The following is a 21,102-nucleotide window of genomic DNA, read 5'->3' on the forward strand; positions in this document are numbered from 1 at the left end:
TATCCCACAGTGCAGAGCTCTCCAGAGGCGGGCCAAGTCAGACTGATCGGGAACTGTGGGAGATGAAGTACAAATCTGCCCAGCCATAAGCCTGCTCCGCGGAGATTTAGGGGCACCGAAAACTACAATTCCCACTGGCAACGCGGCTCAGGCCTCTCGGTTCACCTCCTTCTCCCATGGCCTCTGTTTATCCCCTGCCTCAGTTCTGGCAGTTAGGGGCAAAACCACCGTAGGGACTGACTCTGAGGAGACCCATCTCCCAGGTCTGAGTCCATCTTTGCTTCTTGGCCTTCCTCCAGCCGGCGGGATCGGGGATCGGGGGCGTGGCGCAACCTTGACCCCGCCCCCGCCGCTGGGCTGCTGGGGCCTTGTCGCCATGGTGACGGGCTGTACACTACCACAGTTTCCCAGCACCCTGGTTCCGGCAGCGCTGAGGCCACAGGGTCATGGCCTCCCCGAAACCGCGAAGCTCCAGCTTCACCACCACGTCGAGGTAGGCGCTGGCCGGGCTATGGGCGGAGAGGAGAGCTTGAGTATTTTCAGAAAGAGAAATTGTACCTCCTGGCCCTGTCCGTTGGTCTGGGGCTCCAGCCCCACAGGGTAGGTGGCGCAGAAACTTTTAAAGTCCGGGCTGATTTTTCAACCCAATGAGGAAGTTACGTGCTAACAAAAGGGCAGGCGTACTTCATCCTTAGTAACAGCCGGCTTGTTTGTACTGTACCTCTGTTATGTGCCAGGTGCTTTATATACCACATCTAACACAAGAACTCTGTGATGTAGTAATATTACCATTTTACTAACGAAGACATAGAAGCCTGGAGAGATCATGTGTTTTACACATGTTTATAAGTGGTAGAAGTAGGACTTGAACCCAGCCAATTGAGACTTCTCAACCTGAGCTCTTGGACACAGAGTTAAACGGCCTCTTCACTTACCAGTTTATGACAAAGATGCTTGTCGAATTGCTGGTTAACTCTGAGCAGTCAGGCACAACCCACAGCCTCAGGGTAACTCCTGCCTGTATTCAGGGGTGCAGCCTCTGGCACTGCAAAATATTACTAGCTCCACTAACCAGGAAATCCACAAAATACACGACGCAAATTAAAATTTTTGGCTAAATACCGTTCTACCTTTGGGAGCTCAGAGAAGGCCATTAAGTTCTGGGCCTCTGCTTCTATATTTCAAACATGGGGGTGATACAGCCCACCTCACATTTTTGAGAAAATGTAGGCAGAATATGTGAAGCTCTCATCACAGCTCTAGCATATAATAGGCATTCAGTAAGTGTTTAATAAATATAGTTTCATCCTTCTACTTACTCCCAGTGCAAAAAACCTGATCTCACCTAAACTCTAATCCTTCAGGGTCTGCATCTTGACAGAGAAAGCCAACAAAAATCAGGAAATTAAATGCCAATTTGATTATTTAGTCCGGAGCTAAAATGAATCTATAAGAACCTGATAGCAGTCTTAAGAAAGTGTAACTACCCAGCACAGGAATGATTCAGGAAATTGCAGTCATATTTGAAAGAGATGAGAAACAGACTCAGAAAGAGAATCTCCATCTATATCGAGGAAGCATAATGTAGCTATTGAGGCTGAATTTGATGGCAGTACAAGCCATCATTCATTCCTCTCCATATTCTTCACTCACTAGTATTTAGTGATGTATATTGGGCCAAGCTCACTGTTTCCCTTAGAGAAACAATCAGGTCCTCCTTCAACTCCCCTTAGAGCAGGGGTAGGATGATGATCAGGCCAGGCCTTAGCACTATAAATATGTCAGCAGAACCCTCTAAAACAGTCCTTCAAATTGTGCATTTCCCTGGGGCAGGTTTCTGCTCCCCACTGGCTTTTTCTTTTCACCCTCATATCCTTTATATGATCCACAGTAGCTTTGTGGATAGAATTCAGCAGCTTGAGTTCACTCAATCACAGGATATACTCTTGTGAAACCCACTGCCTGCCATCATTTAAGTAACTTAGTTTTCTCCACCTTTGAAATAGAAATATAGATTTCTCATTCCTTGTAGAGAATTGGTATATAATACTAAAGAAACAACCTAAAGCTTTTGGGTAAGTGTATAGACTCTACCAGGTATTTTTGAAATTATTGTTATTCACAAGTCTGCTTTTGACTATTACCTCCTTTGACATTCAAAACTAACATCTATTATCTACTGAGTTTTTCCACTTGGCAACTTTTCAGGATTTGTAAAGCTCCCCATAGTTTTCTTGTTTATCATGCCCTATGTGGTAATTCCAGCAGGGGCAAGAAAAACAATTTGGAAAATTGGCTGGTCTTGACAGGAAGGTATTGATTTAACCCAGTGAGCAGATGGGTTGATCTGCTGATCCTGTCTCAAACTCCGAATATCTGGGCAAAAACCCTTTCTTTTCTACACCTGCTTACTTGACATGTTTTGCTTACACTTGTCTGTTTGAGAGACAATAGAGGACTAGAGTTTGGGGTGTCACTGCTCCATGGGGTAGGACTAAGGAACCCTGCAGGACAGGATTTCCTAACTGGATTTACATTACTGCTCTCTCAACTTTGCTGGAGTTTGGGTAGTCCTAGTCTCACTTTTACAGACAAAGACACTGAGGTTCAGAGAAGTCACACAGCATGTCTCTCTTGCCTGAGGGTTTCATCCTAGGCGAGTTCACTATGGATTTGGTGAGATCAAGTAATGACAATGGAACGTTCTAAATGTTCTGTGGTAAAAAGGTTTATACCCTGCTTTATTCTCATGGCGACAGGTCGTACACTAGAATCAGTCTGCATCCAGTAGTCTGCAGGTCTATAACCCACCTCTGTCTCTGCCTCCATCCAGGGCACTGGGTGGACCTCTTTATATAGTGACTCAGTCAATAACAGCTTATTGCCTATGGGTGTGGAAGTATTAGCCTAGCAGTAAGCCAATTACATCATCAAGTAGTTTAGGGTCAGGGGAGGATCCTGGCCATAGGAACTTCCATTTTCCCCATGATGCCCAAGGTAACCAGTTAACAAAGAGAATAAAAACACAGATCTGTCTGGCAGTTTAATCACCTGCGTCCACCCCCATGGTGGATTTCTGGAATTACGTCCTCCTTTTGTTCCACCTGAATCTGCACATGCAGCCCTATCTACAGATCCCCAAATGTCTTCCTAGCTTGATCAAGTATGGCTCTCCCAAGAGGCCTAGGAGCTAAAGACTTCTTTAGGATCCACTTTTCTCCCATCCTGCTGTCATTATTAACATCTGTGAAGCTCCCTGAAGTGTACAGGTTATTTTTGCATATCTCTTTTACTCTAAACTTCACAACAACTTTGTGAGATAGGAAAAGCAAGAATTGTTTCCATTTCCCTTTTGAAAACTAGGCTGAGAGAGGTTGAATGACTTATGCAAGTCGGGGGGGAGGTTCCTGTTGGAACCCCAGATGTCAGCCCCAGGCCCTATCAGCCAGTAAGTGGAGGATTGAGACACTCATCCTGGCTCTCGGACCCCAGGCCCTGTGCTTCTTGTCCTGTAGTGCCTGCCTTTGGTATCACACCCCAGAGGGTACCAAAGTCACATACATGACTCATTGCAGCCACACTGAACATTGAATGAAGTATATGCCCACAGAGTTCTCTGGGCTCATTGTGGGAGTGTCCTGCCACTGTAGGAATTGGAGATGAGAAGTTGGTGAGACTCTGAGAACATGGGAAAATGGTTTGGGCCCAGGACCAGAAGCTTGTTGGCAGCATCTCTGGAATCTGGAGGTAGCTCTGGTGGGAAGAGGAGGCTACGTCTTGCGGAGCTGGGAAGTGTGGAGGTGCTCTTCCCTGACAGGACTCTGTCTCCCACCACTGTCTTCCCCCTCTCTGTGCAGAACACACTTGGGGTCTTCAGGAGTGACCAGAGATGACGCTTTCCTCACAAAAACCAGGAACATCCAGAAACACAGTCTTTCTCAGAAACAGAAGACACTGGTGAGTGGCAATGTCCTGTTGGAACCCCAAACGTCAGCCCCCAGACCTATCTGCCTCCCTCTGTACAACCCAAAAACATTACCCTAGAGGTAATGTTTGTGAGAAGTGTGGCTCACAGAGGCTCTGAGGTGGGGGTGTGTACACTGGCTGCATCTCATCTGAAAAGCCTTCCCAGACCTCCTGGGGTAGAGAGAGACTCAGCCCCTGTCCACAGACACCCATACCCCGGGGCTAATCATTCTGTAATGGACCTCATTTCTTCATCCAGCTTGCCATGTGCCAAGCTAGGCACTAATGCTGGGATGGTCACACCAGGTCTTCCACGGTCCTTCCAGGCTGTGACTGTATCTTTCTGTCTTTATGGCCCTAGCACCTGATAGGGTATTTGAGTGGTAGGCATATGTTGAGAGCTCCATAAATGCTGTGAGTAGGTGTGTGAAGGCAGGAGTAAAGGGATGTTCCGTCATTGTGTTGTTGGCTCTGGGTTAGAAGTGAAGACTCTACCAGTCTCAGGAAAGGTCCTTCCTCAATTCCTGTTCTTTAAAGTTTTTATATGAAAAATGAATGCTGTCTTATTAGGTACTTTGGGGCTTTTGTCAATATGATCATAGGATTGTTATTATTTAATCAGCAAAGAGCCATTGTCCAAATTTCACAGCTGAAATAACCTGTAACTCTAGTTCACAGTGGAGCCCTGTGCGCTGTATGATGATTTTCTTTGTGTGAGTGTGTCCCCTGTGGAGGATTTGGGAATGCATGGGCCACACACTGTGAGGTTGGGGGCCTCCCAGCATGAGGACCCTGACTCCAGGGAGGGAGAGGGGATCAGCGTAGACTCTCCTTCGAGATGAAGCACAGCCACGGCCCCTCAAAACCCAATGACTTGGGGCACCTGCTCCCAGCTCACCTAGCCACCACTCACCCTGGACCTGTGGGGCCAAGCTTTCTTCTGCTCAGGCGCCGCCGCCATTCTCAACCACCAGGGGACGCTGTTCTCTCCCGCCAGCCTTCCACGCTCCCCAGGGCCGCCCTCTCCATTTTCCCCTGCAGGGGGAAGCAGAGAGCATAGGAGCCCCCAGAACACCTCTTTCCAGCCACCCGTTGGTGGAGGCCCTGTTAATAACCAGACCTAGAAGCTGCATTTGCCTGGGAGTCAAAGTAGGGTGACCACATTTTCTCCTAGCAAAAATGGCAGACAGAACACAATGACTGGTCTTTAAAAGTCTGAAAACTTTATAATTAACTCGCTTCCTTGTCAACTTCCTAGGTGTTGTCCAGGGTTACTTTTGCAGTTTTACAAAAAAAAATCACACCAATTTGACAGTCTCATTTTTTTTCCTGACTTGATTTTTAACAGTTTTTCTCCCATTTTCCAGTGTGTCTATTTCTACTTTTATTTCTTATTTTTAAAAAGTGTATTATTTATAGTTCTATAACTTTCCAAGCAACCAGAGGTTTAAGGCTTTCTTTCCTAACAGCAAAAGTATTTTAAGCAATTGAAATAAATACCTATGAGTGATTCTCTGATCATATCCCAGATACTGATATGGAATTTTAGCATTTACATAACATGTTGTATTTTAAGTAATAAATAGGTCAGGAAAAATGTGGATTTATTTTTAAATTTCTAAATGGCTAAGGGCCACATAGAGAGCTCTAATATTGAATTCAATTTTATTTTAAATTTGAAAGTAATTTATGCATATGATAGAAAATTTTGAAAAATGTAGAATTATAGAAACATAAGCATCCAATGGCCTATCATTAGAGAATAATAATTGCTGATAACCTTTTGGATTATTTCCTCTATCTTTCCTGGTCTTTCATTTTACCTGGTTGTGCTTATTCCCTAATTTAAGGCTTTACTTAACGCTTAGAGCTATAGCATTAGCATACTTCCATATTAAGGTTCTCCGTAAACATTTCATGGCTGCATAACAATCTTCTATTTTTGGACACTTAGGAGTTTTCTAATTTTTCCATAGTCATAAGTAAGGCATTGAGGACCACCCTTGTGCATAAAGCTGCTGCCCCACGTCTGGCTCCCACTACACCTGGAGACCCCAGACTTGGCCTCAGCCAGCCTGCTCTCCTTGGGCATCAGACTCTGTTCATATCTCTTCAAAACTCCTGTTTCCCTGGGGTTGGTGCTACCCAGGCTGTCTTTACGTTTCCTGACCTCCCCTGACACACACATCCTATCTCAGAGTGACCTCAGCTCCTCGTATGCACACATTCAAGCTTTACTGAACCTCACTGACAATTTCACTTCCTCCTCCAAGATGACCAGCCTCCCATGGCCTCCCCGTCCAGTCAGGGGTCCCCACCCTCCTGTAACCTGCATTGGCTTTGATCACTACCTGCTGACTTGCGATTATCCGCTCACTTATCACTCCACCTCCATCATACCCCCAGCTTCCCTCACATCCCTAGAACCCACAAGAGTCTGGCATGTGCTATGGACCCAGAAATCTTTGATAAATAAATGAATGACAAATGGATGAAATCTAGAAGTAGGCTTCACAGGGTCAGAGGATCACCTTTTTTTATGATTTGAGTTTTTTCATGAAAAGGTTAAAAAAAAACCCCATACATACGATTGCTTCTACTCCCTATCCCTGTTCAAGGTTCAAAATGAGATTGCACTGCTTCAGGACACCCCCCACCAAGCTCCCCCGCTCCCAGGAGGTACAGCCCAGCCACCTCCCAGGGTCCACAGCTCACCCTGCTGCATCTCTGCAGTGCTGTCTATGTGTCAGTTCAGGCTTCAGGCTGGGCCTGCCCTCCTCTGTCTCTGTGTCTTTAGCTTAACTGTGTTGTGGGGCCAAGGGCTGGTCCCAATTGGTACTCATATCTTTTTTCATAGCACAAGTATTCAATACTCACTGACATACCTACAGAAGAGAAGAATAACTCACCTTTACTGAATTCCTAGGAGGTACCTGAGTCTGTGTAAACCACCCTGTATGCCTTCTCATTGCATCCTCACTTCGATCCAGTGCAGTAAGGAGTAAAACCATCCCCATTTTATAGATGCAGAGGCCGAGGTGCAGAAAAATTAAACCTGTAGTCACACAGCTAACAAGGGATATCTGAGGTTTCACTTGAGCCCTCTCTGACTCTGGGCCCACAGTCTTAACTATAAACTGTATTTAGAGTGTTGGGAAAAAAATCAGAAGCTGAAGGAGGAGGATGGAGAGGACCATCAGGAAGGGGATCCATGTTGCCATGGTAACCCCACTTGTCCTTTTCTGCACTCCTGTCAGTTCTCCATTGACAGCTACCTGTCCCCATGGCCCACATACTCCAGTGGCCAGACCATTCTGCATAATCGAAAGCCCTGTTCAGATGACTACCACCAGCGAGCAGGGTAAGCCAGGGTCAGCCTGATGGTGGGCGGGCTGGTACAGACCCAACACTGGGCCCAGAGACAGCACAGGGATGTGTACTGTCCTAGAATGAGGGTACAAGGGCCTGTGCATGCCCATCACATCTCATCCCACCACCCCTGCAGCAGCTACCAGCAGCAGCCTCTGGGCATTACTAAGCCAAGGTACCTGGAACAGCTGGAGAACTACCTACGCAAGGAGCTCCTTCTGCTGGATCTGGGCACAGATTCTGCCCAGGAGCTGAGGCTGCAGGTTAGAGCCACCAAATAACTGTGGGGAGGACAGGAGGAGACGTGGGAAGAAACCCAACTTACCAGGACTAAGCACTTCAGACGTTCAGAAGGACAGACCAGCCTCTCCCAGCTCTTTTGGGTTTCCCTTCATGGTAAGAGAAATATGTTCTATGACAAAGCCAGTGAGTAGGCAAGGCTGCCAGAATGGAACCAAAACCTTCCTGAGGCTTGAGTTTCCTCACTGGAGTCAGGTGGACTAGATGCTGTCCCGAGTCTCTTTACCTCTGCAACCCTCAGTGCCTAGCCTGGACATCAGTGAATGGAGCCTGAGTCCTGTCAGTTGGGCAAGAAGGGGTCATCCGTACAGTGTCCACCAGCCCCGTGATGACAGCCCCAAGCTGAAGGAACTTAGACCAGATACACAAGGAAGAGAGAAATCTAGAAGCATCCTAGACTCCGGTACATATTAGAGAGGGAATCACCAAATCGCTGTTCACACAGGGATAATGACAGGGAATCCCTCACTTCTGCCTTAGTTACTGACAGAAGCATTTTCTGAGCACCGCTGTGTGCCAGGCCCTGGTCAGGACCTCACATGCAGGCTCCTAAAATGGAAGTACCTCACCGATAAAGAAGAAGCTCAGAGAAAGCATACAGCTGCAAAGTGGTGGGGCTGGGATTCAAAAGGGCTGACTCAGGAGCCTGTGCTCATTCCAGTATGCAATGCTGCTTGTGTGTCCAGGTGGGACTGGAAACCACACCTCTACCTGGAGGTCAGAGGCAAGGCTAGAGCCTTCAATCTCCTCCTGCCCCCACAGGGCTAGAAGATGGGGGGGTGCCGGTGAGAGGCCAACTGAGGCACGGTGCATGGATGAGGCTGCCTGCTTGGAGAGCCAGAGAGGGGGCTTAAGGGTAGAGGGGGAGGTCATGACCCAGGTCACATGTCAGGCTTCAGAGACAGCTCTAGGAGCCCTCCAGAGAGCAGTTGAGAGGAATAGAGCTGCCCCTTAAGCGCCTTGTTACTGTGAGACCCAGGGGGTGCCTCGGGCATTTATTTGAATGTGTGTCACTTGGCAGCTTCATGCTACAACACTCCTAAGTCAAGCAAAGAAAAATCAGTTTCCCCAAGCTTATCAGCAGCTGTAGGCTAGGAAGTGACAGGTCCCCTTTTCTTGCCAGCCTTATAGAGAGATCTTTGAGTTCTTCATAGAGGACTTCAAAACCTACAAGCCATTGCTATCCTCCATCAAGAATGCATATGAGATGATGCTGGGTAAGACGGTAGCCTCTCCACTTGGGCCTGCCTGGAAAGGGCAGAGAGGATCCTACTCTGAGCCAGGGCTGTGCAACAAGGCTGGGGCAGCTGCTAATGGAATCTCGACATTACCAAACCCTGCTCAGCCCTTTTGTTTACACTGTCCTGTGATGGGGCACTCCAGGGGATCTCCAGTCCTTGGGAAGCATGGGGGGACAGTAACTGTAGGAAACAGAGCACCTTTTCTATTCAGAGTGAAGCCCAGGAGGGAGCAAGCACTTCTGGGAAGTGAGGAGGCTCCCCCAACCAAGCTTAGGAGGGGCCAGGCACTGTACAGCTTCAGAACTAAAGGCTGTAGGGAGAAAGGGCATAGGTGAGACCTCAGCTATTATCTAGACTCTATCTTTGGTTTAAAAGCAAGTGCAGGAAGGCCTTAAGCAGGGGCCATGCTTTGAACAAGGCATGCATAGAATCCTGGAGTTTGCAAGGGATGTAGCCACTCACTGTGACCTTAGGATCAGTGTCTTCTAGCTGTGTGTTCTCCATGGTGCCAAAGGGACTCCCCTACCTGCTTAGCCCACCAAAGGGAGAAAATTCGGGCTCTGGAGCCCCTGAAGGCCAAGCTTATCACTATGAATGAGGACTGCAATGAAAAGATCCTAGCCATGAGGGCTGAAGAGAGACACGAAATATCCATGCTGAAGAAAGAGAAAATGAATTTGCTAAAGCTCATTGACAAAAAGAATGAAGAGAAGATCTCATTACAGAGTGAGGTGAATGGGAGTAATTTGGTGACCAACTCCCTGGATTTCTTAGGGATGACCTAAGGCCTGGGCACTAAGGTGACCCCCTAATTCCTTCCACCCTTCTGTCTGGAATGACACACTGAGCCACCTCCTCCCCTCAGAGCTCCTGCTGCCTCCACATTCTGCCCTCTTCTTTGACTCAGCACTGGCTTGGTGTGCTCCCAAATGCCAGCAAAAGCCTACTCCTTGGCTTCCTTTGCTGGAAGCATTGGCACTTTGCTGGACTTGAAGGAATGCTCACTCTCCTTTTTCCTCCACCTTCCCTGTTCCCAGGCCCTGATACGGCCACCCAGCACCCATCCTCTCCCCTGTGGTGACTGGCTGCATAAGAAGATCCAGAGGCAGCCCCTGCAAATGCAGCTACCTTCCCAACAGGTAACCAAATTGAGGAAGAACTTGGCTGAGGAGTACTTGCGTTACCTCAGTGAGCGCGATGCCCGCAAGATCCTCATTGCAGACCTGAATGAGCTACGGTACCAGCGAGAGGACATGTCATTAGCCCAGTCCCCAGGTAAGCCTGAGGTAGGTGTCTCTCCCCTGAGGAGCACTAGAGAGAAGTCTGGCTCTCACCCCTCACCTCCACTTATTCAACTCTCCTAATATCTGCTCATTCTGTGCTCATTCATGAGGGGAGATGTCCCTGTTGACACCTGGGTGTGGATCTTCTGAGCTGGACTGACAATCATAGATTCAGTGTTAAAGTAGGAAACAACTGTTGGCAGCTGAAGCAGCCTGGACTTCCTGAGGTCGCAATAGGCCTGGTGCCCCATGTCCTGGTCTTCTCTATTTAAGCACAAAGCTCTAGGCTGGTAGCTGTGGGAAAGAACCAGGAGTTCCTAAGCAGGAAGAGAAGGATCTGGGACATGCACCAAGGGACACTCTAACTCTGCCCTGGGCTACAGGCCCCACAGCCATGGTGACACAAGCTGGCGGGCCCCCTTGCAGGCATCTGGGGGGAGGACCCCATGAAGTTAACACTGGCTCTGAAGATGGCCCGGCAAGACCTGACCCGTACACAGATGGAACTCAACACCATGAAGGCCAGCTTTGGAGATGTGGTGCCCAGGAGGGACTTTGAAGTGCAGGAGAAGACCAACAAGGATCTTCAGGAACAGGTGCTGGTGGGCAGGCAGGGCAGGCCTGGTAGGGCAGGGTTCTGTAAGGGGGGGTTAGTGAGGATCAGTCACCTTGTCCACAGCTAAACAGCCTTAGAGACGACTACAAAGAGGTCTGCAGGGAGCATGAGATTCTGCTGCAGCTGCACATGAGCACGGTGAAGGAGCGGGACCAGTTTTATTCTGAGCTCCAGGAGCTCCAGCGCACCTCCACGCCACGGCCTAACTGGGCCAAGTGTGAAGGTACTGGTGGCCTCTGGGGCCCCAGGACCTGCTCAGGTGTGTGGTCTAGACTCCAGCTCCCTCTCCCCACCTGTAGATGTGGTGGCTGGGGGCCCAGATCGCTGGCAAATGCTGGCCAAAGGCAAGAACAGTGACCAGCTGGTGGATGTGCTCCTGGAGGAGATCGGCGAGGGGTTCCTCCGGGAGAAAGACTTCTTCCATGGTCTGGTTAGTGGGAGAGTCCCTGGGCTCAGGAGGCTTGGAGCTGGAGGCAGAACGGCCAGGCCTTGCTGCTGAGACCAGAGGTTCCAGGGGAACTATCTGGGGCTCTGCCCTGGTTGAGGGTGTGGCCACAGGTGGGCCCAGAGATTAGCTGACATTCTCCCTTTCAGGGCTATGGAGAATCCATCCCACCTTTCCTTCGGTTTGATGGCACTGTGGAGAACAAGAAGCCAACCAAGATGGATGTGGTAAACCTCCTCAAGGATGCCTGGAAGGCACGTCTTGCTGAGGAGCAGGTCAGATCTCACCAGCCATTTGGCCTGGAGTGGCCTCCAGAATCCTCTGGGGGCTTCCTTCCGAGAGCTACGCAGCAGGGAGGAAGGACAGCCAACCATGGGGCAGGCCTACCAAGCAGTCTTCTCCTCCACCCTGCAGAAAGAGAGTTTCCCAGATTTCTTCTTCAATTTCCTGGAGCGTCGCTTTGGACCTAGTGATGCCATGGCTTGGGCTTATACCATTTTTGAAAATATCAAGCTCTTCCACTCTAATGAAGTCATGAGTCAGTCCTATGCAGTCTTGATGGGAAAGGTGAGCTTGGGCCAGAGCCGCTACCCTTTGTCCTCAGCATAGGCCAGCTCTGTCCCTACCACTCAGAGAAACAGCAAGTCAGTCAATGCTTCCCTCCCTGTAGAGGAAAGAGAGCGTGTACATCAAGCATAAGGAGACAATAGCTCATCTGCTGAAGGAAATGACAAATGTTGACAGTCAGAATGAGGGGCTACTAACCATGGAGCAGTTAAGGTGAGAGGCCGGCCCTGCCACCCCAAACTCCTGCCCTATGTCTCCTCTAGCCAGGCTTCCAGGTATGCAGGGACAGCGGAGCCTAGTGGGAAAGGCCACGGAATCAACACATGCTGCCCCTTTGAGCACTAGTGGGGCTGGCAGAGGGGTACAGAGAAATGGGAGGGCAGGCCATAGCCAGGACCCTGTTGGCTCTCGTTTCTCCCCACAGGACTGTCCTCAAGAGCACCTTCCCCTTCAAAAAGGAAGAGAAAATCCATGAATTGATGGAGGCAGTGGGCTGGGATCCCAACAGCAGCAACACAGACTTGTTCCAATATTGCTCATTGTTTATGGAGGTGAGTAGGATGGAGAGAGGGTCCAGGAACCTGCCATAGCCTCTGCTGAACCCTAGCCAATGTGCCCTCACTGTGCCTATGGCCCCCTGCAGGATGAGGAGGGCCAGAGTGTGCCCTTTGTTCAAAAGCTGTGGAAACAGTACCTGGATGAAAAGGATGGGTACTTACAGGAGCTAAAGCACCAGCTGGGCCTGGAACTGTAAGTGATCCTGGGGCCCTCAGGCCCACTTAGCCATAGGTATGTCCCACAGACTGGGCCACAGTGTGGCATCCCAAGCCTCTGGGTCTCCCCATGCACTGAGCTTGCTGCTGGGCAAGCTATATTGTTTAAGCCCAGCAGAGGCCATCTTGGGTCTGGGATGCAGAAAGGGTCAAGGGCTATCTCTCTCTTTCCTTGTGGGGTAGCCATGATGAGGTGTCCCTACCCAAAATACGTGAGGCCCTGATGAACATCGATCCCAGCCTGGACAAGGAGACCCTGAACAGCTACTTGAGCCAGGCCTTCCAGCTTCCTGTGACAGAACTACCAGAGGATGTGAAGGAAGGGGACATTGTCCTAGGGCTCTGGACTGCCCTGGAACGACTTCAGATGGCTGACATCAGGCGCATGGGGCCTCGAGATACAGCCTGAGCTAGCCCCTGACATTTATAAAATTGTTTGTCTGAACCTGTGCTGTTCTCCAGATTATGCTGGCAAGTCAAGAAGGGGGTTGGTCCCTGCCTGGCTTGCACCAAAACGACAGCATATTGTTTGTGATACTTTATTGATGCTGGGAATGGGGAAGGTGGATGGGGGGGGGGCAGGGTGGTGAGGATACCTGGAAGAATATGTGGGGACAGGCAAGGTGTTGAGGCCTGGACACTACTGAGCAGGGAAGACAGAATTGCCACTGAATGCACAAGGGATGAGCAGCTGTCGGTAGTCCAGGGGCAGGTGCCGCTCCACAAGCACGTGCAGGGAGACTTGGTCGGTGACCAAGCCCTGCCTGCAGCAGAGGAAAGAGAATCAGCATCAGCGCTCCCACACCCAGCATCTCCCTGCTCCCACCCACTTACCGTCGCATCAGCAACTCCAGGTCCTCTGGCCTCACAGTCTTACGGCCAGCATGAGCAGCAAATACCTCTAGGTCATCACAAAGATGCTGGAAATACTTGTCCAGGCTGCCAAAAAGGTTGGGGTAGACCAGACTGAACAAACTCTTCATGATCTGAGGGGCTCCTCAGTGCCTCCCAAACATCCAGGACTCACCACTTCTCTGCCATCTCAAGGGCTTTCTTCTCCATTGGCATTTTAGCATAGAAGCTAAGGAGTTTCATATAGTGGCTCAGTCCAGTCTTGTAAGGATCTTGACGGGGCCTGGGGCCAGGGGTTCGGGCCCTGGGAGGAAGCCTGACCAAGACAGGCTCCAGAGGCTCTGAAGATAAGCTGGGGGCATGAGTGGACAGTTAGCTGAACTGTTGCCTGAATAGGCCCCTAATCAAAGATGAATCTTGTTGGCTTCTGCCAAGATTAGGACCCTTATGCTCCTTGGCCAGCCTGGAACAACAGCTCCAACCACCTGCTGGGGGGCAGTGGGGCCACAGGGCCACAGGTCTGGTCTTTCCCTGTGGTCCTGAGGAGGCACAGTCAGGACCCAATGTCCCAGGCTAGCCTCACCACACAAACTGGTATTAGTTCAGGTCCATGACCCCCAGGCCTTGGTGTAGACATTCCCGTCCCTCAGCCCATGGCTGCCTGATTCTGCTGATCCTCTTCCAGGTACCCTTCTCTGACTGCATACTGATCTAGGCACTTCCCCCTTCCCAGGCTCCTCTAAGCCCCTGGAAGCAGGCACCAGGATGACAGACGTGCCTTTGGTGAGCCCCACCCAGCCCACCTCAGGGTGCTCTGCTGAGTAATCATATGCCATGACTACGGGAAGGGGTATAACCCTGTGGTGCCCAATTTCATCCTCAGTGACAACCCCCTTCCCAAGAGGTCCCTATGGAGCAAGGTCATGGAATCTTACACTGCAGTGCTCGGTGGTGGGGCTGGCTCAGGAAACTGAAGTTGCCTGGCCTGAAGAAACTCGGGGGTGCTGGAAGCCAACTCTGGACTTACTGTAGAGGAAGGGCAGGGTTACAGAGGGCTTGGCCTATTGCACCCTAACTTGAAGGCCAACAGCCTCCTTGTCCTGTCCCTCAAGGGCTCCATCTAGCTCTAGCCAGCTAAGCAAAGGGCCCCTCAGATTTCCCTGGCCCAACACCATCTGTACCCAGAAACACAACCCAGGTAAGCCCCTCCTCCAAGACCAGGGACTGAACACAGCTGCCATTTACCCACTCACCTGCTGATCCCTGCATGGGGCCCCTTACCTGTCCTACCAGAGGTGACCTCATCCCCTGAAGATCCTTTTGGCTCCTTGGCCTCAGCAGCCCCCCAGGATCCCTCTGCTTCTGTCACCTCTGTGTATCCCTCAGGCTCTTCTGCTCTGGCAGATCCTTGTACTCTGGTTGCCTCCTTGGCTTGGCTCACACCCAAGCTTTCTTCCATCCTCTCCTCGATTTCCTTACCAACTCCATCCTGTAAGGACTCTACATCTCTAGAGATACTACTGCTGGCAGGGATTGGGGAGCCCATATCAAGAGCATCAGCCTTCTCTGCCTTTCCTGTCAGAAGCTGGGCTGGTTTCCCAGGACCTAAAACAAAGGGAGAAAATATAGGCTAGAGAAGCAGTAGGCTAAGGCTGTAGCTCTGAGAAGGGTAAAGACAGAGTAGTAAAACCCAGCCTAAGCCATCAAGGAGAGAAGGCCAGAGGCAACCCCCAGGCATTAGTGTGGAGTCTCCTGGCCCAACAATGACTCTGCTCTTTGAGGGAGGAGATGCCAACAGTCAGGGAGACCTGAGGAGCACACATATGGGCCTGAGGAGGGAAAACCACCAGTGCCAACTCTCATCTTGGCCCCAAGCCACATGATTCACATACTCACTGTTATGCTGCAGCCCAGGCCCACTGCTCTGTGTCCTGCGACTGACAGCTCTCCTAGCATCTTTAACCCCAGTGTGAGAGGGGCAGGGCAGAGAGTGGTGCACACTGGGGGAACGGCCAACCAAGGGCTGGGAGAAGGGCTGGGTATCCTCCAGCACGGTGTCCGTTGGCAGGGTAGCAACTGGAGTTCTGGTGCTGTCACCTGGAAATCAAGGGCCAGTTGGCACTGTTTTCCTGGCCTACCTGCTGCTACCCAGTCCCAGGGCGTGGGCAGGAGGCCCTATGAGTCTTCCCTGAGTGACCTTCAGAGAGAGGACTATATAGCATTCTAAGTCTTATCCCCCTCCCATAGCTCTCCTTGCTTACCTTCCTGCTCCTTGCACTGGCTTTCCCAGGCTCCACAGCTTGGGTCACCCAAACTGCTCAACCCTGTTTCCACTCTCCAGTTCTCATGCTGCTCCCTCTGCAACCCTCCTCTTATCCTGCTGAACTTGACTTGTCTTTTGGAATCAGGCTCCCAAGTCAGCTCTGACTGACCAGATGATCCTGAAACCTGTCCTCTTTCAACCTACAAGAAACCACACCTCTTTCTACCCTCAGCCCTGCAGCTCCTCAAGGCTATAGCATCCTGGAAGACACTGGGACTTAGACTTGGCCCCACCAAGACAAGGGGCAACTTATGGAGAAAAAGCAGAAACTCCTCATAGATCTCCTGGCCAGACTTGCTCACGGTCCTTGATATGACAGGAGAGCAACACTGGACTCAAGAGCGCCTCCTATCTGTCATGGGGGAAGACCTTTCCCCACAGGCTAGAAGAGAGAAATCCCAACCTTACCTGGAGGAGCCAAGGCCAGAGAAGCATCTCGCAGATCCTGCAAAAATGCACCCACATCTACAGCTCGGCGGGTGGGAGGTCTGCGGGCCAAACCAGGCCTCTGCACTGACTGTGGCTGGAGAGGTGTGGCAAAGGTCAGGTTGAGGGAACTGGTGGGAGGGAGAAGGCACAAAGGAAAGTCGGGTACCTGAGGGCCAGTTTCCCAGAGAATTTCTCCTTTTGCCATGGGATCCTTATCTCTTAGAGCACAGCCACCAGGCTGTGAAGCTAAAACTGGCAGGGAGCTATATGATCAGATACCATTCCAATCAGCACCTCCCACCCCACCAAACCCCAGAACAGGCAACAGTACCTAGTGAGGGAGGAGGCATCAACATACCCATGAGGCTCTGCAAGAGAATGTAAAAAGAGACCACAGTAAGTTGCTAGGCTCCTAAGAGCCTTCTTATAGGTTTCCTCAGCCAGAAGACAGGAGTGAGAGGGTAGACACAGGTGTTGCCCAGGGCCTCACCTTGAGAGAGAGGCAGCCCCTGATCCATTCCTTGCTGAAACCCTGACAGTCTCAGCCTCTGCCTCCTTCTGCCAGGAACCAGAAGACCTGGAGCCATGGTTGTGGGGGGCTCAAGTTCAGGAAGTTGCAGCTCCAGGCTACAAAGATGGAGCTTATCTCAGGCCAAGAAGCCCAATACTTTTGGGGCCCCTGAGAGGCTGCTGATCAGAGCTGCCCAATAACCCACCCCAAGGAGGAATTCACTGTACACCTGCTCCGACTGCTTTCCTGTCTGGAAGGCTGAGCCACCTGTGGTGCTGGCACTGGCTTCACCACTGACTCTGGCATCACGATGGAAGATTCTGGGGCTGCAGAAATGGCAAGGAGAGGGTGGGGTGGGTGGGGCAGGGTGCCCTGAATGAGGGGTACCACCGGACTGCTGCCTAACTCTGGCCTGTAGGTCAGTGCTCACTCACCAGTCAGTAGAATGTTCTTTAGCAGAGTCCGGGGTGTCTGTTCCTCCAGGTGCCCACTGGCTTGAACGGGAACCAATCTGCCAATAGACTTTAGGCAAAAGCACCAAACAATCAGTCTGTTCCCTTACCTTCAGATTCTCTCAGGGTGGGCTCCAGAGCAGAGCTAGACCACCCCCTGAAGGCAGCTGAAGCCTTGTAGTGGTCAGTGGGCTGGGCACGTACCCTGATTCTATGGGAACACCGTCGGGCAGTTGTCTTTGTTTGTCTGCTTAGCCTCCTAGAAGATGGTGTTTCAAGCAGGGCCCTCTGGACACTGTGTAAAGAACAGCAGTTCTGAGAATTAAATCAGGAGGGGGAACCAGAGGATGCAGAGACATGCCTTCATCAAGGATTTTGGCCTGAAGCCATTTCCCTCAAGTTTTCTGAGTCCAGAAACCACTTGCCCCTCCCATATCCCCTGTTCCCAGTTCTACATCAACAGGGTTGTGGATGAAGGGGAGCCCAGGGGGTATGGAAACAGAGAGGGAATACAGTGACGCAGCTAGAGAGAGGAACTGGGGAGGGCTTCACAGAGGTGACTGGCAGAAATAGAGGTTAGTCATACAGTTGGAAGAGTATCCATTTTAGATGTTAAAATAACAATCCAAAAAGGATATTTAAATATTTTTAAACCTTCTAAGTACTTGTCAGAGTCTGACAGCAACCACCACATGGACTACTTCAGTTCTAGTCTCTCCAGTCCAATCCCTCTCAGATTCCAGAACCACGTAAATATTCCCAGGGCACTGCTCCCACCTCATCATGTACTGTTCTAAAACCTATAATGAATGATTTCCCAGTGCCTCTAAACAAACTGCATTGCCTTAGTCTAGCAGATGCCAACTTCCACAATCTCAGCACTGTTAGTTCACTATAGCCCTCATTCACTGACACTCCCACTAAGTCAGGCCAAACTCCCTGCCCCCTCCCGAAGCAGCTTTCCAGTTCCTGCCTCCCGACTTCCGCCCAGACTCAGCTCTCCAGCCCCTTTCCCGTCTTCCAGTTGGGAGCTACAGAGACAGGAGGGCTAAATGTGCAGGAAAAGGTGTTGACCACCTGGCAGGCAGTTCAGGGCAGATGCCTGGACACACTCTGGGCTGCTTTGAGGCAATGCGGCCTAGAGAACAGGGCAAAAAAGGTCAGGTTCTGAGCGCTTATCCTTCACCTTCAGAAGCAGACCCCCAAATACGGGGCCTGTATAGTTGAGCTCTTTGGTCCCAAGCCCTAGGCCTGGAGTCCGGGGATGGGGGCACAAACAGCTGGCCTAAACCGAGCTAGGGAATAGAGACAGTTCTCAGAGCCCTGGGCTCTGCTCCTCTCCGAAACTCAGTTTCCCTCTCCAAACAGGGTCATTGCTTGATCCCACGGAGACCCCACGCCCTTGTTCCTCTGGTTGCTCAAGTGTTCTGTCAGCGCGGTCACATACCCAGCCCGAAGACTTCGGGGTCGCCGCGGGGTGCGTGGGTCTGCTGTATCCAGCACGCGCCGCAGCAGCGTGCGCGTGGTGGGCTCTTGGTCGGGGCTGTAGCTGTCCGCCATCGCCTCCGCCTACTGCCCTTACAACCGCTGGGTAGCAACAGCAGCCGCCTTCCCGCCGCATTTAAGCCAACTCTCGCGAGGCTGCCGCACAGCCCCACGGGAATTGCAGTTACAGCTCTACTGCCCAGCTGTTCGCGGCGCGACCCGGGGATGGTTGCAGAACCTTCATTTGGAGGCAATTCTACCCCGGAATGAGCTTGGGCAAGTGGGTGCAGACAGTCGAAGCCTTGGTTTCCTCATCTGTAAACTGAGGATAATACCCACCGAATAAGACACTTGTAATGATTCAATGAGATAATGTTTAACTTAGAGTTTACCACATAGTAAGCCAAGCCAACAATAAAAAGCAGTCAGTCACTATTATTAGAAAGCCTGTCATTCCCATCTCCCTCTCTGAAGGTGAGGAAGGACACTTGGGCCAGGAAATAATAATTTTATTCTATATGTGACCTGGTCAAATTTGCATTTGCAAAGACTCCTCTGTTTATAGACTACATGTATCAGAAGGGACCAGTTTGCAGGTTCAAAGCTAGTGGGCTGTTTGTGATGCAGCAGAGATGTTATGAGCTCCAAACATGTGCAATTTTGAAAGAATTCCAGCTCTCAAAAGTTTTGTCTGTGCTGGAGACTATTATTTTTTTCACCATTGACAGCCTCCCCACTTTTCTTAAGTTTTCATGGGAACTGAATTAGAATTTGAGTTCTGAGTCTCCCTGGAGTCCTTTTTGTTCCTAGACCAGTGTAAAGTTGAAATAAGCACAAGCGTATTTGTTTCTTCTGTTTAAAACAAAAAAATAGAGTGAAGAAAAAATTAGATTCTTGCAAGAGAACTGCAGAGGAAAAGCCTAAGTACAAGACTTAGTATTTATTTAAAAGCCTTAAAATGGATAATATGGAAAAAACACAAAAATCTTTTCAAAATAGTTTGAGACATGAGCTTACTTTTTATACAGTATTATTCTATGTGTTTACATGATCAGTTACACTTTATATTTGTTACTTGTTAAAACACACACACACACACTGGGTTCGTGAAGTGAAGGAGGAGGGAGGCAAGGGCCAGACCATGTGGGGTCTCCACTCTGGGATGGAGGACTGCAGCAAGTACCAGATGGTGTCAGGTCTCACAGTCTGTGGAAGGAGTTTGGACATTACTCTAAATACAAGGAATTTAAGCAGAAGAATTATATTTTCTTTGGCAGCCACATGAAGAACAGATTGTAGAGGAGGAAAGATTGGAAGCAGGAAAACATGAGGTTTTTACCTTTCTCCAGAGGTGACAAAGTGGACAGGGGAATGGGCGTAGGAAGAAAACCATGCATACTACATGTTTTAGTGTAGATTAGATGACTTTATGTACTGGAAGGGAGACCTTTATGGAACATAATCTTCAATGTTCTGTGCCTAAAGAAATGATATCAGTTTGACTTCTCAACAACACCTTTTGAGTAAGGTAGGTAGGTCTGTGTAATCAAAAAAGAAAATGAAAAGGGAGAGTCAGAGAAAAGGATGAAGAAGGGCAAGAAGTGGAAGAAAGAGGGAACTGGGCAGAGGACTAGCTTTCAGGTAATTTCCCTGGACAACCGCGTGGCCTTTTCTCCCTGGTTTTCCACAGCTTCTTTTGCCCTTCAGAACATTTCCCCCATGTAAGTCGAGATAGTGGGTATCTGGTTACAATACAAATCCTGCCCATCCTCTAATTCAACACGATTCAGGAGCTCCCAGTCGCCTGCAGAATAAAATCCCAAATCTTTTAACTTGGTCCAGTTTGGCATCTTTCCGTGCTTCTGCTACACTGGTCGCCCCCTTCTAGGATCTTTAAGAGCGGAGCCTTGTTCTTTACTGCCGCAGGGCCTTACAGGATAGTTGCCGAGGGAAGAATCGGCTATCCCTCTCTACCCACTTTTCTACGTTTTTGTTTCCGGGGCCTCCGCCTCCCATTTTCTCTTTTGTCCTGTTCACTCCTTTGGAGCGTTTATTTCTGATTACAAATCCATTCACATCTCTGATCCAAAAGTCGTACCCTAATTCCTCTAGGTCGTCAGGTCGGGTCGGTCTGGCTTCTGCAAAGTTCCCAACATCCTGCACTGTGCCCGGAACACAGTAGGTGCCTATTGCGATTATGTTTAGGTCAGTAAGTGAGTCAACGCAAGCAGTGACTGAGTAAGGGAAGAGTCCCACGCGCAGAGAAGGAGACTCCTGGGGTCTATCCGGGCGCTGAGGCCCAGGTTTCCCACAACACCCCCGCAGGAATTCGGTCGACTCACATCCGCGGAGGGCAGGGGGAACTCTTCCGGCAGGCTGCCCAGCCGCACCCGAAACCTGGTCTGCGGCAACCTGCAAGTGCCGTTAGGAGGCGCTCCAAGCTGCAGCCGCCAAGTTCACTCAAAGCATTGCGGGACTTGTAGTTTACGT

At 50.3% G+C, this 21,102-nt stretch overlaps 2 protein-coding genes across 11 annotated transcripts; one reads left to right on the forward strand and one right to left on the reverse strand.

Moving 5' to 3' along the window:
* Positions 1-193: 193 nt before the first annotated feature.
* Positions 194-13,010, forward strand: TSNAXIP1 (translin associated factor X interacting protein 1). 9 transcript variants are annotated; one of them, XM_017644319.3, is made up of 16 exons: positions 195-493; positions 3,858-3,957; positions 7,224-7,327; positions 7,472-7,598; positions 8,759-8,852; positions 9,411-9,607; positions 10,016-10,151; positions 10,586-10,755; positions 10,839-10,998; positions 11,075-11,205; positions 11,370-11,495; positions 11,635-11,787; positions 11,891-12,000; positions 12,212-12,338; positions 12,431-12,537; positions 12,744-13,010. In XM_017644319.3, the coding sequence occupies exons 1-16, from the start codon at positions 447-449 to the stop codon at positions 12,967-12,969; spliced, it is 2,115 nt and encodes a 704-aa protein (XP_017499808.2). In that variant the 5' UTR covers positions 195-446; the 3' UTR covers positions 12,970-13,010. The 9 variants fall into 9 exon arrangements, with proteins under 9 accessions (XP_036881334.1, XP_017499808.2, XP_017499810.2 ...); XM_037025439.2 differs by lacking the exons at positions 10,839-10,998; positions 11,075-11,205 and having other exon boundaries at positions 194-493; XM_017644321.3 differs by lacking the exons at positions 8,759-8,852; positions 9,411-9,607 and having other exon boundaries at positions 199-493.
* Positions 11,764-20,859, reverse strand: CENPT (centromere protein T). Of its 2 annotated transcripts, XM_073226187.1 has the most exons (15): positions 20,711-20,859; positions 18,575-18,934; positions 17,332-17,422; positions 17,110-17,197; positions 16,905-17,001; positions 16,655-16,791; positions 16,496-16,532; positions 16,144-16,292; positions 15,309-15,509; positions 14,694-15,017; positions 14,348-14,438; positions 13,588-13,764; positions 13,395-13,499; positions 13,157-13,324; positions 11,764-11,884 (listed from the first exon to the last, which is right to left on the reverse strand). In XM_073226187.1, the coding sequence occupies exons 2-14, from the start codon at positions 18,685-18,687 to the stop codon at positions 13,201-13,203; spliced, it is 1,734 nt and encodes a 577-aa protein (XP_073082288.1). In that variant the 5' UTR covers positions 18,688-18,934; positions 20,711-20,859; the 3' UTR covers positions 11,764-11,884; positions 13,157-13,200. The 2 variants fall into 2 exon arrangements, with proteins under 2 accessions (XP_073082288.1, XP_017499813.1); XM_017644324.3 differs by lacking the exon at positions 11,764-11,884 and having other exon boundaries at positions 13,092-13,324.
* Positions 20,860-21,102: the final 243 nt, after the last annotated feature.

Source organism: Manis javanica, chromosome 17 (genome assembly GCF_040802235.1).
Source record: "Manis javanica isolate MJ-LG chromosome 17, MJ_LKY, whole genome shotgun sequence".
Classification (NCBI taxonomy): Eukaryota; Metazoa; Chordata; class Mammalia; order Pholidota; family Manidae; genus Manis; species Manis javanica.